The sequence below is a fragment of the Antechinus flavipes genome, chromosome 1 (assembly GCF_016432865.1).
Source record: "Antechinus flavipes isolate AdamAnt ecotype Samford, QLD, Australia chromosome 1, AdamAnt_v2, whole genome shotgun sequence".
In the NCBI taxonomy this organism is placed as follows: domain Eukaryota; kingdom Metazoa; phylum Chordata; class Mammalia; order Dasyuromorphia; family Dasyuridae; genus Antechinus; species Antechinus flavipes.
In genome coordinates, this window is record NC_067398.1 from 597,146,290 (window position 1) to 597,164,412 (window position 18,123).

The 18,123-nt window shown below is 33.2% G+C and overlaps 1 protein-coding gene across 4 annotated transcripts in view; it reads right to left on the reverse strand.

Annotated features, from left to right (window-relative positions):
- SYBU (syntabulin) overlaps nt 1–18,123 on the reverse strand; it is a 136,302-nt gene that overhangs the window by 57,808 nt on the left and 60,371 nt on the right. For all 4 annotated transcript variants that reach the window (XM_051970999.1, XM_051970997.1, XM_051970998.1 and 1 more), the window contains one exon: nt 970–1,167. In XM_051970999.1, coding sequence (XP_051826959.1) covers nt 970–1,167 — 198 coding nt within the window. The remainder of the gene's footprint in view (nt 1–969; nt 1,168–18,123) is intronic.

Here is an 18,123-nt window from a genome sequence, read left to right on the forward strand (position 1 = left end):
GAGAAACAGAGGTGATGCATGCCATTTTTGATACCAAAGACAATGATGTCTAAATTTTGATATGTTTCTCTAAATTCTAACATCAAGATCTATCATCTTTAAATTTTAATGAAGACAATATCTTCTACCTTTAAAGTATTATTATTATATATTTTGACATTCCATTATGTCAAAATATATAATAATAATACTTTAAAGGTAGAAGATATTGTCTTCATTGTTGACAATTTTTTTTTGGTAGTCACTGTACCTCATCTTCTGCATTTTCCCCTCTTTCTATCATAATCTTATAACTTTAAAGATCAGGGAAAATAATCAGATATCTTAATGTAGTTAAGTCTGGTTCTAGTAGCATTAAGTCATTTTCTTGTATTGTTGACTTTCAGCTCCTTAAGATCTTGCTTTCTTCCCCTCTACTGCCATAAATAAGAATTTGCTTTCTTTGCTGCAGAGCGTCAAGTATGGAAATTTAACATTGAATTTTCCTTTTCTTTGTGGAAAGAAATCATTCATGAGCCCAATAGAGAGCCCATGTTCTCTATTACTTAGGAGAAGAATGTGTGTTCACTGCTTAATTAGAATTAATTGCCACACCTGGGCACACATGCATACACATATGTATATATGTATACATGCGTGTGTATATAATAATAATACTTTAAAGGTAGAAGATATTGTCTTCATTGTTGACAATTTTTTTTTGGTAGTCACTGTACCTCATCTTCTGCATTTTCCCCTCTTTCTATCATAATCTTATAACTTTAAAGATCAGGGAAAATAATCAGATATCTTAATGTAGTTAAGTCTGGTTCCAGTAGCATTAAGTCATTTTCTTGTATTGTTGACTTTCAGCTCCTGAAAGCCACACGCATACACATATGTATATGTGTATACATATCTACACACACAAAATATATGCGTGTGTTTTGTGTTATCTATCTATCTATCTATAATATGATATATACATACCTGGCTTGGTGAGACATGTTTTTGGTTCCTTCTTATAGCGGGATGACTGCGTATTTCCTTCAACAACCATTCCAATATTAAATTTCTTTCTGGTAAAATCTTCATCACTTCCAGGACAAAAGCTGACTGGACTGTTTCCAGTATCTGAGGGAGTCTTTACAGGAGATACTGACTGGCTACTTGGGCATCCAGTGTCATCTATAAGAAGCCAAAAAAAAAATGCTGATAGTTAATCAAGGAATACAATGGAAACAGCAAACAATTTGTTGAGCTATAGACTCATAAATAAATGCACCTCATTTTATTGTAGTCCTGGGCACATTTTGCAGAATGTCCTCCCTTACCTTCCCTGCTTTCAAGAAAATCTTAGACTATTATATAAATGTGAATATTATTATTTTCAATAGAGTAGGAGGCAACGTACAAGGTAGGTAGAAGGGAAGGGGAGGAGACAGGAAAAGATTTAGTGGTTATATAGAAAATGATGTCAACAGCTAAAAGAGTTTTAAAAAAAGTTTATAATAAAGCAATGATAGTTAAGTCAGAAAGAAAATCAATAAATTATTAAAAAGTATTTGAAAAAAATTCTTTCTGGGCTTCTTGGATGAGAAATAATTAATTATTCTGTATAATAAAGTTTTTCATATATCTCCATCAGTCAGAGATATGCTATCTGGGATAAATTGTTAAATTTTCAATGTTAGCATTTATACCTTGGAAATTATTAATTGCTTTGTTTATTGTCTATACATTAGGAAGTGATGGAGAAAATGTTAATAATTTAGATTAAATTTAAAATTTTGTACTTTTTTTGAAGAACCAGTTGTTAAAGTTTTACCAACATACCCCTTAAGGCAATAAGGTATCACAATGGATAGTGTACAGGGTCTGGAATCAGGAAGACCTGAGATCAAATATCTGACCTCAGCTCTTAATTAGCTGTGTGGTGATGGGCAAATCAGTTAATCCTTTTTGTCTCAGTTTCCTTATTTGTAAAATAAGTTGGAGAAAGTAATGGCAAACCACTCCAAGATCTTAACCAAGAAAACCCCAAAACATTAACATATAGTGGACATGACTGGAAACCATTAAATAACAACATACCTCTGATTTCATCCCATCATCTGATCTGTAAGACCACTTCAGATAATTTTCCTTTTGTATCTTTATGATGATCTTACTTACCACAAGTTGTCCACTATGTGTTGAATATATATTTTCCTCATTCTTTATTTTCCTGAAATCTCTGTTCAGGTGTTAATTTTATATATTCATTCATTCAATAAACTTATTAAGTACCTTCTATATGTTAAACAGTACGTTAAAGGCTGAAGATGCAAAAAGAAATTCTCTGTCTCCAAGAAGCTTACAATCTAATGGGAAAGAGAACATATGAAAAGAAGGTATGAAAAGAAGGAGTGGGGAGAAGGGAATGGGAGAGGTTAACTAACTTAATAAAGAAGATAAGGAAGTACAGTTGGGTTGGAAATGGCTGGCCTGAGGACCCTCCTTAAGTGGAGGGAATGCCCTGTAAGCAGAGGGTATTGAGGAGATGTGAGTATCAAAATTTTTGTTAGATCTTGAAAAAAGATGAGTTTCTTGGGGATATGATGACATCCAGAGAGGTGCAGCAGGTGTGAAATGAAGTCCTGCCTATATGAAAAATAGTACCTTTGCCATTCCTTCCTGCCTTATTCCTAGCTATTAGCATATAGTAGATCCTTAAATATTAAGCTGACTTCTGGTACTCCCCCCCCCCCCATCCCTCTATAGATTCCTTTATTTTTTAAATTATGATTTATGTAAAATGAAAGCTTATTGAGGGCAGGAATTGTGGGTTTTTTTGTTTGTTTGTTTGTTTTTTGTATTTTGATCACCTAAACCAGTTCCTTAAGTAAGTGCTTAACACATTTGTTGAAATTATTTATTATTTTTTTCAAGTAGTCTATGGCAATTTGCAAAGGGTCTGCAGAGTAATTAGACCAAATTACTTAAACATTCATTATAATACATCATATTTATAAAATGCTTTAGGGTTTACAAAGTAATTTACGTATATTCTTTCTCTTGATTCTTTTGCTCTTCAGACTGTGAGATCCTGGAGGAAAGGGATTGCCTTTTGCCTTTCTTTGTATCCCTAATGGCCTAGCACAGTGCCTGGCACATAGTAGGTACTTAATAAATGTTTACCAACTTACATTTACCTCCAAAGAGATTCTGCAGTTATTTCCACCCCACCTTTTAAAAAATAGTAAGTAAATAGATAAGGAAACTGAGAAAAAGAAACTTGACTGATATTGCATAAGTGTCTGGGGGAAGAATCTGAATGTCAGTTTTCCTAACTGGACTCTATCCACCACACTATTTAGTCACCTCTGTCAAGCCAGGTGAGCAAGGAGAAGATTTGGTCATCTGTTCATTATTAGTACTTGAAAGGCATAGCTTTAAATTCTCCACTCTTTTTTAGATTAATCATACTGAATCCTCTGTAGAACACAGGGCAGCTGCTTTTTTTGCTTATAAGAAAAAGTAGCCCTGTGTCTGCCTCATGCATATGTACATACACACACACACACACTATCAGGCATAATGCCATCTGGAGTAAATAAGCATGATGAAGCTTATATTCAATAAAAAGCTTTTCTTATTTTCTCAGTTGTATGTTATTACCACATTCATGATTCGAAATTAATGCATTTAATGAGTAAAGGCTTCTTCAAACACAAGCAAAGTCAAAAGGAGGATTACATCTGTGTCCTAAAAAAGGCCTTGTGTATAGGTTACTCAATTGTGTATTTGTGGTGGTAGAATCTTGTATTTATATTTTGATAAAGCAGAGTATTTAAAAAATAACATAACAGATAAAAATAACAAAACAGACAACTGAAGAATGGTTATTTAGATTCAAAAAGGATTATTTATTCTACAAAAGGCTATTTATTCCACTGGATTCTTTCAAGCACTTATATTAGATTTTATACAATATCTAACCTAAATATTTTCAACTTGAACATATCTCTCTGGTATAAAATTTGTGACTCGAAGGTTATGTATGCCTGAACTACTGAAATTATTTTGCGAGGGTTCCAGAAATCTTTATTTTTTTTTCATTCAGAGTATATTAATAGTTAAACCACCACTATGTGAAGACATAGAAAATTGTTTCATCAATCAGCAAACCAATCAATCAATAAGCATTTAAAGCTTGGTATAGCTATGTATATAATCTTTAACAAACTACCATAAAAGCTAAAATTATGTATTATTCTTTTTGATTGATCCTCTGCCAAATATTTACTATAGTTCAATATAATTGATTTCCCTTTGTATGAGCTGTATTACAGTAGGAGTCTCATGTTCTATACTATCTTTTTTTTATATGATAGTATCTGAATTTTTATATCTTTAATCTTATTGTAAAAGTCTTATTATTTTAAAATATAATTTATAGAAGAGCCTTCAAAATGCCTGGTTTTATTGTTCTAATGCAAAATATTTTATAAAACATTTCAAATATCTCCAGAGGTCTCAATAAAGAAGAATTTGAATTAAATTTTCTCCAAGGGCCTTTTCAGCTCTTAAACTATCATTTTATCTTTTTATGAATAGTTTCTTTGCTCATGGGATAATACAATAAATCTACAAAGCTTATCAAGTACACAAGTATACTTGGTATAGTAAATATACAAGTAGGCTAAGTACATTTCATATTGTATATAATTTATGTTAATTTTTCCATGTGCCAATTTGTAGAAATGATGTTTTCCAATATTAACATACACAGTAAGAACTGGTTTAAGTACCTAAGAAATTCCTTTAAAAATACAGAAATGGTTTACAAAGACACAGTTATAATCAAAATACTTAGGAGTATAAATTTAAGGTAGCTTCTAACTTTCCATTTCCAATAATACTCTACCCCCATAACAATAATGATAATAGCTAAAATTTATATAGAACTTTAAGGTTTGCAAAGTACATTACATATATTAGCTCATGTTATCATACCAATTCTGGGAAATAAATATTATTAGCAACATTTCATAGATGAGTAAACTAATGCTAAAAAATTAAATGACTTATCAGGTTCATACAGCCATTATGTATATGATGAAGGATTAACAAACTATTTTCCTCAGCTCAAAGTTTGTAAACCTCCAGATTATTTTTTATTTCTCTCTATCTGTTTCACACAAAATATTAACTCATAAATTCTATCTCTAAAATATAATTTGGATCCTTCCTTTTCTTTCTATTCCCATGGTTCAGATCATAATTAATTCCCTAATTACAACTTAACTAGACTATTCTAACAGCCTTTTAATTGATCTTCCTACCTTCCCTCTCTTTCCCTATTTCATTCCAATATAGTATCACCAGAGTAAACTGTTCAGTGCATAGATCCTATTATTGCCCTATCCAAAAAATACAATTAGTCCCCATTGTCTACTAAAGTTCTAACATCTGAGCACAGTATTCAAGGTTTTTCATAATCTGTTTCCAAACTAACTTTCCAGCTTTCCTTCTACTTTTAATTTTCTCCAGTCATTTTTCCTCTTGAAAACTTTTACTGTAGCTTTCAAAGGATGAAACCTAATTAACAAATTCAATTATTTTAGATGATTATCAAAATTTCATTTTAAAAAGTAACATCAGAAAGAAAAGTTATTCATTTCCATTAACTTTTCAGGTTACATAGAATCTTGAGCCAAATAAATCATGATTTTAATAATTGAGTTTTAAACACTTGTTAAAAGTTAAGATCTACTAATAAAGAATTATTTTTAAATATTGAGGTTGAATAATAATTATATTTATAAAAGGCAAAAAAGCATAAATTGATCTGAATGAAAATAGTTCTATTTATAATAATGATGTTCAAAAACCATCACAATTCCCAAATGTGATCCATTCTGATTTTATGTTCTTACTTAATACAGAACTCATTTTCTGTCTGTACTACCTATCTGAGATCTCTCTACAATAATGATTAGCTTTCTTTCTTTCCCTCTCTCTCTCCCTCCCTCTTTTTATCCTCCTCTTCCTCTTCCTCCTCCTCCTCTTTCTTCTTCTTCTTCTCATTTTTTCTTTCTTCTTTTTTCCTAATTCTTCTTCTTCTTTTCTTTTCTTCTTCTTCTTCTTTCCTTCTTTTTGTCTTCTTCTTTCCTTCTTTTTGTCTTCTTTTCTTTCCTTCTTCTTCTTTCCTTCTTTTTGCCTTCTTCTTTTTGTCTTCTTCTTCTTCTTTCCTTCTTTTTGTCTTCTTCTTTCCTTCTTCTTTTTGTCTTCTTCTTCTTTTTGTTGTCTTCTTCTTCTTCTTCCTCCTCTTCCTCCTCTTCCTTCTCCTCCTTCTTGTTCTCTCTCTCTCTCTGTCTCTCTCTCTGTCTCTCTCTCTGTCTCTCTCTCTGTCTCTCTCTCTCTCTCTCTCTCTCTCTCTCTCTCTCTCTCTCTCTCTCACACACACACACACACACACACACACACTCACACACATACACACATGCAGAGTTAATGAGGTATCTGCCTAGTTGGGAGCATTTATGCTTTCATCCTTTTTGTTTTTCTCATGTGATAGACTTAGTTCAATCTATTTCAAATTACAGTGCAAATTGTGCAGTTTTAAAAGATTTCAAATAGTTCTCTAATGAAAAAATTCATTTATTTAACAGTACTATTCTAGCAATGCTATAATACTATGAATCATAGAACATCATGATCTCAGAAGAATTAAAATTAAAATTAAAATAACTCAAAATATTAAGTCACATGATAGACTACTATGTGTAACATATTGACATCAATGTGAGAAGTAGCATAAAAGACATTATTGAGAATATAGATGACTGGAAAAGGAAATAGGTTAATTACTTATCATCATTGACATTTTTGTTAAATAGATGGACACCCCTAATGGTACAGTAGTATCCCAGTGTTCTTTTTTGAAAAAGAGGAAAATCTCTAGTATATATGAGTTGTTCTATAAAAGAGTTGTGGTTTAAAAAATGACAACCATAACAGATATCAAAGGATTTCAAAGGATAAATGGGAATTCCCATTTAATTGGAAAAAAATCACTCAGTGAAAAAAGTACAGAAAATAAATTTAAGTTTATTTAAATAAAGGTTTATTGTTGGTTCATTGGTTTAATTTATATTAAACAAACAGCCATAACTAAATTTTTATTATGAAACATTTATTATATTGGTATTATTATGGTAACCTTGTCACCAATGTAAGTAGAACTTTTCTATTAATTCTTTTTTTTATACCTTTAGACCCATTAGTAAATAACAAATCTACAAACTACTATAGAAAATAAATAGGTTATTGTTTTTACTCTGATTATTCTTTTAAACTACTTTAAAGGAAGAATGAAACAAATATGTGCCAGGCACTATGTTCAATGGTTTACATATATCTCATTAACTTTTATCCTCACAAGAGCCCTGGAAAGTAGGTACTATTATTAATCTAATTTTACAATTGAGAAAATTGAGGCAGAAAGATTAAGTGACTTGCACAGGATCACACAGCTAATAAGCAGCAGCATGTAAACACAGACTTTTCTAACTCTAGGTCCAAGTACTCTACCCATTGTCTCAGGATCAAAGGTCAAAAGCAGAAATAAGACTTGACCTCAATTACCTATATGCAATGAAAAACAAACACAATTACTTTTAAACACCTGTCTGGAACGTATTGTTCTTCAGATAATGAAACTTACTTTTTTTAATCTCAAAATAAAATGCCATCACCTCTTTGGGCCTAATTTTGTTATTTAACTATACTACTTAGGAAAACTCTATCATCTTTGAATGATTGCCCCAAACAAGAGACTTCAATTGCCTCAGTCCCTTCCCCTAAAAAAAAAAAAAAAAAAACAAAAACAACAACAAAAAAAAAAAAAACACATAAAACTTTCTTGTCTATAGAGGTTCAGTAGCAATTATTTCCACAAGTTATTTGTTTTTGTTTCTGTTTTTTTACCTATATTTCACATACTTATTATCTGAGTGCATATTGACTTAAGGGACATCATGTTAAATTAATTTCCACATTAGAGTTTCTTTATTTTGAATCAATTCAATTTTGAATTAATCACTTATTGAGTATCTAAGATAAGAGGTATCTAGTACTTCACTGTATCCAGATTCTGGGGACGGGGTAAAGGAGGAAATGGACCACAAAGAAGGGGTTTGGTGAATCACTAGCTTTGTAATTCAGCCCTAAAGTCAACCCTCACCACCATGCCAGCAGTGATGGCATAGCAGCATATTTCTTGCCAAATAGGATCTGTCAAGACCATTACTCACAGAGCCTTGTGACATTTGCCTGTTTTGGCCACAGCTCAAGTTGCAAAAAGCAATGTAGTTCCAGAAATGGCAAAGATGCTAGTTTTCCTTTTACTAGGAAAGTATCTGAGTCTATACAAACTAAACCCACAGCAAAGGAAAAGAGGCCAATTTCATCAGGGTGACACCCAGTCGTGTGCTTCCTTCTGTGCACTTTTGAACAATTGGCTCAGTTGGGCTTTGTCTGTCAGTTGGCTTTTCTTCAGCATCCGGTACCATTGCTGGAAGAGAATGTCAGACCAGATGGACCAGGGAGTGTTCTGATTCAGTATGAAACAGTCTCAGGGGCCTTGAAACCTTACATGAAATGTCCTTGGGTTATGATGATGCTGACATGGCTCTCTGTGGAGTTCTGAGACAGTTAGGTTAACCACAAGTAATATGATACCATGTCAAATAGCCCATGAACAGATTATAATGTCTTCACAAATTATATAAAAACAAACTGGAAACTGACCATAGGGAATTTTTAACCAGTATACTATAGGAAACATAGGATTTATGTTGTGGTGTTTTCTTTGGAACAAACAAACTTTACTATAATTCTGTTTTGCTATGAACAAAACCATTCAGTATGTATTAACTGAAAATAATGGCTAAAAAAAGAGTCATAAATAAGGTGGAGAAAAGAGTTTGGGGCTCAGGGACACTAGCATCTAAAGGGTATTTGTTTCTAGTGCATTCTTCTGCTAAGTATGTACCTTGACTTACCCTTCTCATGCGACCCCTTCCCTTACCTCCAACTCCCTTACTTGCTGCCTCTTCCACTTTTCTCTCATCCTTGGGATAGGGGATCATCAGTGGTACTATAGTATTTGAGGCTAGGTTGAAGCAGATTGTTCTCTGCTTCCTCCCCTCTTTCTTACTATTCTTTTCCCTTCACCCTTCTTCCCCATCCACACTCTCATGGAATTTGCCCTAGTCATCCAAATTATTAGTTATGACTTTAGTTAGAAACAAGTGCCAACCTTCCTCTTGCACCAAAAATAGAGGGCACACTTCAAAATGGCTCTTTGATGTCCTCTTTTTTTAATTTAGAAGAAAAACACTCTAGTAAGATTCCTCTCACATTTAAATTATGGCCATAGAAAATTTTGATTAAAACACACACACATATGCATACATACAGAGAGAGAGAGAGAAAGAGAGAGAGAGAGAGAGAAGGAAATAGAGAAAGAGAGAGAATTGATAAACACCAATATAGTGGAGAGAATATCTATCTATCTATATGTCTACCTATCTATTTATCTATGCTCAACTCAGAATTTTAAACATGCGGGTGTGAGATTCAAATTCAAACAATGGTAATGTCAACAATCATTTATGAAGCTACATCATTCTGCATAACTTGACACCTAAAGGCATTAAACAGGGAGACCTCAAATCTTAAGGTCCTAAAAACCTATGCAATATACACCATTCACAGTTTGTAGAAAGGAAAACAGTCTGCTCACTTCAGGAGTGATGTTTTGTGATTTATTGTCCTCTACAAGAATAGTTTCAAGTGGATTGAGGAAAAACTTCATAGCATTAAAAAAAAAAATTGGAAGATTTATTACCCACTTCATGCAGTTCTAGTTTTTAACAGATCATGTTACAAATAAATGCCAAGGAGAAATTTTAATGACATCATGAGGAAATTGTCCCTGGTCAGAAAATGGCAGAGATTCCAAAATGTCATAAATCTGTAAAAAGGTCTAGCTTGAAAAAAAAAAAACCAAAAAATTGGGTGTCATGCTTCTAATTTCTAGAGGAATGCCTAGTAATGTACATTTCAGGCTGAATTTCACATAAGGAGTGATTCCAAGACCTTAGGAAAAGGGTGTGTAGGACTTGTCAGTCTAAAGGAAAGGGAGGATACAATTCTTTAAAAAAAAAAAAAACTCACAAAGCTAAGGATTTTCCTGCCATCAAGTTCCATTTATAGTTCCTTTTCTTCTGCCAAGGGCACTAAGTGGTTTGCTACAGACTCTGTTTGCATTTTATTCTTAGGAAAAACAGTGTAGGATTAAAACAAAATGAAACAAAAACATTTGGGTTCTTCTTTCTCTCCATCTTCCTCTTCTCTCCTCCCTAAAAAAACTAATGGACTGATTCTGTGGCAGGTTATATTTCCAACCTCTAAATGTTTTGAAGCATGTTACTTGGTGCAATTTACTTGAAAGTAAGCATGTGTTCCTTCCTGGGCCAAGAATTTGATGCTTTGCCCATATTAGAATCCTTTCTTCTTTCTAGTCCTGGAATAATGCAATAAGGCTAACACCCAACAAGATCTAGGTTATAGTCATCTTCATTTAAAAATTAACTTTTCCCCAAAGTTCTTGTAGGTGAAAGGACTGGCATTCATTGTCTTCTATAAATCATCAAGAATGTTTTTCTTGCTTTATAGTTATAAATAGAGTCTGATTGATAATAGCTGAAGAGTTGCAAAAAGAACCTGAATCAGGGGACTTGAGTTCAAGGGTCATTTTGGCCACTACCTGGGTATGTGATCTTGGACAAATCATAGCATCTCTCTCAGCCTCAGTTTCCTCATCTGTAAAATGGAGGAAGTGAATTAGGTGATAGCTCAAAGTGACCTTTCACTTCTAATAGTCTCTGATTTTTATAGGTTTATAAAAATCAATTGTAAATTATCTGAGATTTCAGAAAAGTAAAAAAAGCAGACATTAAAATATATTGGGTGGGAGGATGGTGTGGGGAGAAGTATCTGCAAAGGCCTAGCTTACTTTAGACATAAGCTGGGCCTAAACCTGTGATCTCATTGGTATAGAGATCTATTGAAAATTTATTGTGACAATTCAGAGCAGTTGCCTAAGTGTTCCAATGAGAAAACTTTCTTGATCAAAGAAGATTATATCTTCTTTGCAATTTATTTCTTAGTTTCCTGAAGCATTGAGAGGTTAAATGATTTGTCCCATGTCACAAGGCCAGTATTTAAGAGGATGAACTTGAAATTAACTCTTTTTGATGTCAAGACCAGATCTTTACTAATTTCACTTTGCTCTTTTTCTCTGTGTTTCTGTCTCTCCATAAATATATTTTTATATGTGCACACACACAAACACACACATATATGTATATACACACATGAATGTATAAAATTATAACACATGGTTGGGTTTTTCCCCACATTTAAGCCCAGACCTTAAGACCTTAACCTGTAATTAGAGCAGTGAAGAAAAACTTCTGACTTCTCTGACTGACTTCTTCTGACTGACCTTTTACTCTCTCTTCTTACAAATATACTTAGGACTCACCTATACTATAACTAGTTTTTCCCTTATCTAAAATTCTTTTTTTCTATCTTACTTATTGCTAAATTTCTCAAAAGAGTTCTTTGACTTCATTGTCTATTTTCCTTGTACTCAGCCATTCCTTTATCCTTTCCAATCTGATTTCAGCTCTTTTAATTGGTCTCTCAAATGGTTATTAGTGATCTCTAAATTTAATAGTCTTTTCTTACCTCTAACCTTATTTAACCTCTCTTTAATATATAAAGTGCTGAGTAACCTATCTCCACCCCTCCTTTCTCCAGACTTTCTTTTCCCTTGGCTTCCAGAATACTAGGCTGTGCTTGTTCTACTCCTGCTTCTCTGGCTGCCCTAAATACTGGAGACCACAAAACAATTTTGCCAATAGTGGTTCAGAGACAATTTCTCCAGAAGTATTTCTACTCTGCTTCATAACAAACAACTTTAAAAGGTAAATAATCATCCTTTTAATAAATTGCTTTTTTACTATATTCATATCAATTTAGATTTATTTAGAACTAATTTTAGTTATATAGTTATTTGCATATTTCCTTAGAAAAGCTTCCTGCTCCTCTAATAACTGTCCTATTAGATTTCCACTAACTTTTTACTCTTTTTGCCTTATAAATGTTTTTTCTTCTTCTTTCCTCTATCTTTTCCCTTGTGGATCTCATCCATTTTTATAGCCTGAACTTGGATTTCTGTATCAATAAAAATCTTTTGCTCTGACTACTCTCCTGAAAGCTAGACCAGCAAGTTTTAACTATCCCTTTCTATGTCTACATAGAGTTTCCCATCAACATTTCAAAATTACCATCTTCAAAACTGAACTCTTCATTTCATTTTCCCTCAAAAATCTCCTTTGTTTCTGGCCAAGGCAGCATCCACTCTCCCAATCTCTTGAAGTTTTATAATCAACTTTGCCTACTCTCCCCCTCACCAATCCCATGCTACATTTAACAAGTCACTGAGTTAGTTTTGCTTCTTCCTCCAAAAGAATTGTCCCCTATGCTTATTGTTTCCACCCTTACTTGGACTATTGAAATAGTTTCCTGATTGTTCTCTCTGTTTCTTACTTTGACCAGTCTTTAATCTACTCTACAAAAGTTAATATTTTAAAGAATGATTATAACATTCATTTTCAAAAAAAAGTCATTTTTATATTTGGAATTAAGTCTAAACTCTCCCCTCTTGTCATTTAAGGTACTTTATAATTTGGATTCCAATTCACATTTGTAGCACTATCTTCTACTATTCCCCTTTATAAACATTAAGTTTTAGCCAAAACAGATTATTTGCTGTTTCCAGGACATAACCCCAGACTTTTCTACCTCAGTGTCTTCAACTGTTTCTGTCATAAAGTAAATCCTTCTTTCTACTGTTTCCCCATACTTTTCCAAATTTTATGCATTTTTGGGTCCCGATTCAAATGACATTTCCTTGATTCCAGACAAGAATCTTCAGATTGTTTCCTCTTTAAAGTTCCCTTTGCATTGATTATCTATTACTACATGAATTATTTTCTACTTGGTAGTATAACTATTGTACACATACATGGTATCTATATAGTGTGCAGATGGTTTCTAAATCTGAGTGAAATCATTAAACCTTCATGTATCCACTCCTTCATCAAACGAAACAGTAACATAAAATCCATTGTGAATCTTAAATTGTTATAGAAATTCTAGCTATCAAAGAAATTGTCATTTTCATATATGAAAGTTGTTTTATATATTTGTTGATTCTATGGAATTTCTGGGGTACCAAACCATCCTATATTAATAGTTGGATCTGTTTCCTGAAGTCAATTTTATGATGTGAGCTCTATTTTATGTGGTCATTTAATAATATATTAAACTTAAAAAAAATGCTTCATAGTTCTCCAGATAATAAAACTCACATGCCAGACTTGAGTTCAAATGATTTTCTATAAGATCATGTTAAGGCTGAGAATAAGAAAACAACAGAATTCACTTGCAGCTCTCCATAGCATACAGAACTGGGGAAAAAGCCTTTTTTTTTTGGCCAGAAAATCTTGAACCATTCAGTTATGGCAAGATGTTGAATACTTGGTTTTAAAAAAATGTGACCAAACATTCAAAACCCTTTTAGCATAACTTGGCATATGTCTACATGTGCAAAAACCATGCTTCATTTGAAGTTCACTGGCTCTTATTTATGTCAGCTGAACTGTTGTTGGAACATTCAGTGCAGGCATGAAGACTATATTCATACTATTCCAGATATATGCACCCTGGAGGGTAATGATGGCTTCCATTCATTGGAAAAAAAAAATAGCAGCCAAATGAAAAGGTTAATATGATCTATGGGGTTCTTTTCTAATTCATGGAGCATACCACTAAAAATGTCCTAAAAGGTCTTGGCTAGGTGCTCAACAAAACAGGAAGCTGCACCCACTTTGAAATTTCAAAATTTAAAACCACCAAAAGAAGTTCTTGAGGAAATTGTGAACATTTTGGACAAGGAAAAAGAAAACTTTCACCAATTTAATTTCCAGTCCTTTCTTTATCCATTTGGTACGATATAGCTTCTAGGGAAATTAATAGTGGTGGCTTTGGGGTTCCCTGACCTTGGGGGACTTCTGTTCTAACAATAAGTCAGTAATTCCAAATCTTCTAGCTTTGGAATCTGCTTCAGGAACCCCCATACCCAATCTGTCTGACTACTCCTTAGTCAGATAGCTTCTGGCCTCAGAAAACTCTCACAGTTTAAACTCCTGAGACAATGGTGAATAAGGCTGACTGATAATCTGGTCAGTAGACCACTTCTTCCTACCTATGAACCACAGAATTAGCATATCAATGATTGAAAGCTGGATAAATGTATCTCTTTGCTTCTGTTTCTCTGCTGAATTCCCTTAGAATTCAGCCTGCTTTGTAATGGCATTACTATTGCAATAAAGCTCTGCCTCTTGGCCAAGGAGATGGGTTCAAGTCTGCAAATTCTTTTGGTCTGGGACCTTTCTACAAACTTTTAGGGAGTCCCCCTTTCCCAACCTCAACACATTCATATCCCTAATTTAACATCTGTAGTAATGGAATGCCCACCATTGTGATACCTTTGGAGTCTAGCACATTACTGGAAAAATTCTCAGCTAATGTCTTCCCACTGAAATGCACCATCTGTTTTTTCAACAATGAAGAGTCACAAAGTGATAATCATGGTGGAAAGTGTGGTGGTTTAAGGTTGTTGGCTTTGAATCCTAGCTTTACGATATATTATCTGTATGTGTCCTCAGACACAACTTCTAAGACCTCACTGCCATGAAATGCAAAAGAACAGTGTTGTTCTTGATGGCCTCTAAGATCATTTCCTGCTCTAAATCTTTGGTCCTCTGACAAGGATCTATAAAAATCATTATAATAGGATTATGAAATTAATGGACAAAAATAAACTATAGGGACTTGATTCTCATAATTCTAAATACATTTTTCTCTCAAGTTGTGTCTACACCAGTCATATATTATTGAACAATTATTTGGTGAATGACTATCTTATTGCTTGAAGAAGAGATAGTCATTTACCTATATTTTTGTACTTTATGAATTTTGTTCAGGGATTTCTATGCTTGATTTAAAGTCAAACTAAGGTACAGTTTTTTAAAAATGGTGAGTGAGGTTAGATAAGCTTCCAAATCCTCATTTGCCTTAGTTCTTCCTGTGGAAAAACGTACATAGAACCACAGGAACTAGGACAGGAAGGAACCTTAGGGAACACAGTCCAAACACCTCATTTTACAAAAATTAACTTGTGGTCTAGAAAGTAGAAATTACTTTCCTCAGGTCATGCAAAGAGTAAGCAAAAGAGCTGAGTTTTGAATTGAGGCTTTCTGACCCAAGGTCAGCATTATTTCCACTGTCCTTGATACCTATCTGAGGATGGCATCCACAAGGGTTTACTGCTTCCTTTTTTCTAAGATTCCAAATCTGGAAAAGGTGAGGATAAAGTCAAGATAAGAGTTGAAGAAGGTTAAGAAAACAATTGAGCATGTGAATCATGTGGTCAATAGCCTGAAGTGACTTGGGTTCAAATCCTAGCTCCACCATTTATTACCTTTATTAATTTATGCAAGTCAGTCATATTTTTGAACTTGTTTCCTCAGTTATAAAGTGAGAGTAAAAACATTTATACTACTTCCCCATCCTGGAATTGTTATGAGAACCAATGGCATAATTTATGATTTTGTAAAATGCAATTTTATTTTTTTAATTGGCAAAAATTTATTTTCTCTCCCTCTCACCTCCCTTTTTCATTGAGAAAATAAAAGGAAAACAAACATGTAAGAAATCTGTATAATGGGCATAGTTAGGCAAAGCAAATTCCCACAATATTTCCAAAAATCATATTACAATAGATATAAAATACCCTATAATTGTAAATATATATGTATAAGTAAATAATATAGTTGCTATTATTAACATTATGTTAAATCTTTGTTTTTTTCAAGAAATACTATCAATATGAAACACAACTAAAATTTTTGTTCCTTTGAAAAAAACATAAACATGTAGGAAAAATTAGCAAAGTACAATGATTTTCTTATAGCATAAAACTCCATCTTTTTAAATTAATATGAAAACTGGTAACTACCTTTAAGAACCAAGAAACAAATGAGAAAATATCCTTCCTTTGACAAACATGAATCAAATGAAAAAATATCCTTCTTCCAAAAAAATTTTTTTTCAATTCTATTCTAGCTTATAGTATTAGCTATTGAAAGACCAGGAAATATATCATAAAAGAGAAAGTTAGATTATGGAGAACCTTGCATTAAAAACAGTTGCCAAAGGCCACAAGTAAAACATTAAACTAAAGCAAACACTTAATAGCCTCACTTATATTATACTGATTAGTTGTCTTAGTTTTATATTGATTCATTATTTCCTTGTTTCCAATTCTACAATTTACAAAAGGGAGAGACCTACTGATTATAAGGCATTGTATTAACTCTGGGATATAACTGGGATATAATCAATATAATTGAAGGTAAACTAGTGTAGCTCCTCCCACTGCCGTGTGTGGTTCCTCCCGTGACCCTTACAAAACTAGGATTCAGAGATATAACAAAGAAGGAGTAAATTCCAGATGTGAAGAAAAGTTTGTGTAATTGTAGGAGTTAGAATGCCAAATTCAGGTAAAAGCTAGTAGTACAGTTTGGCTGGAATGAAAACAAATAGTACAAAATATGCACAAGGGGGAGAAATAAAATTTAAATCTAAAAGGTGATTGGGACCAGATTGAAGAGAGCCAGAAATACTGCAGAAATTTGCATTTTTGTCTTGTAAGCAATCTTTTATAAGTGCTAGGAAGTGATGTGATTGTTGTTTGCTTGTTTTTTTTCTTTCTTGTATTTTTTTCCATTTTAATCTGATTGTCCTTGTGCAGTATGATGGATGTGGAAATGTTTAGAAGAATTGCATGTTTGATTTATATAGAATTGCTTGTTGTCTTGGGGAGGAGGAAGGGAAGAGGAAAGGGAGAAAAATTTGGAACACAAGGTTTTGCAAAGGTGAATGTTGAAAACTTTGCATATATTTGGAAAAATAAAATAATATTAAAACTAAAAAAAAAAGTAAGTTCCTAGAGGGCAGAGAATTTCTTTCTTTTTGTTGTACTTATCTTAGTACTTGGTACATTATAAGTACTAAATGCATTTATCTTTTATCCTTTTCTAACACAACTTCTAGAAAATAAGCTGTCTTTATTGTTGCCTTCACTTCCACATCAGTCATCCCCTTCTCAGCTCCTTAAAATATAATTTGTTCTCAGAACTCAGTTAACCTTTTCTTTATAAAGTCAATAATAAACTTCTTATTAAAAAAATCTAATGTATTTTTCTCAGTTCTCTTTCTTTTTTGACTTCTCTGAAATATTTGACACTGTTGATAATTCTCTCCTTCTGCATAGTCTCCTTCATGGATTTTCATTAATACTAGATGGGATGAAAAAGACTCCAGCAAAAGACCAGGTCTGTAGCAGCCAGGTGGGCAATCATTTTGTCTTTATTGAAGGCCTTTTTTGTTCTTAAGTGGGCCTAATTAAATTACATGCATTGCATGATTACTAGTTACTATATACAATCAAACTACAGATGTGAACTCTAGAGATTATTTTGTATAACTTTCTGAAGCAACCAAATAGCAGAGTCAGTACATCTTGCTTTAAGTCCTTTTCTAGAGGAGATAACCCCTCCTACATTGTTAACTGGGAGTTCATTAGGAACTTTGCCTACCTTTTGGCATAATTCCTTGTTCTGCTAAAGAAGTTTGCCCTCTTCAAGTGTCACAATAAAGCTTTTTGCCCCTTGGGTAGAAGATGGCCTGAGCTGCCAAATTATTTCTCAATGACTGTCTTCTTGACTTCTCCTACCTGTCTAACTGATACTTTTCAGTCTTTTCTGCCTGATCACCATTTATGTCTCACCTACAGGCCTCCCATTTGTGAGCATACCCAAGGGTTCCATACTTTACCCTTTCCTCTCTTTTCTCTATACTACATCCTCTGACATGGAATCAATTATCACTATTGTG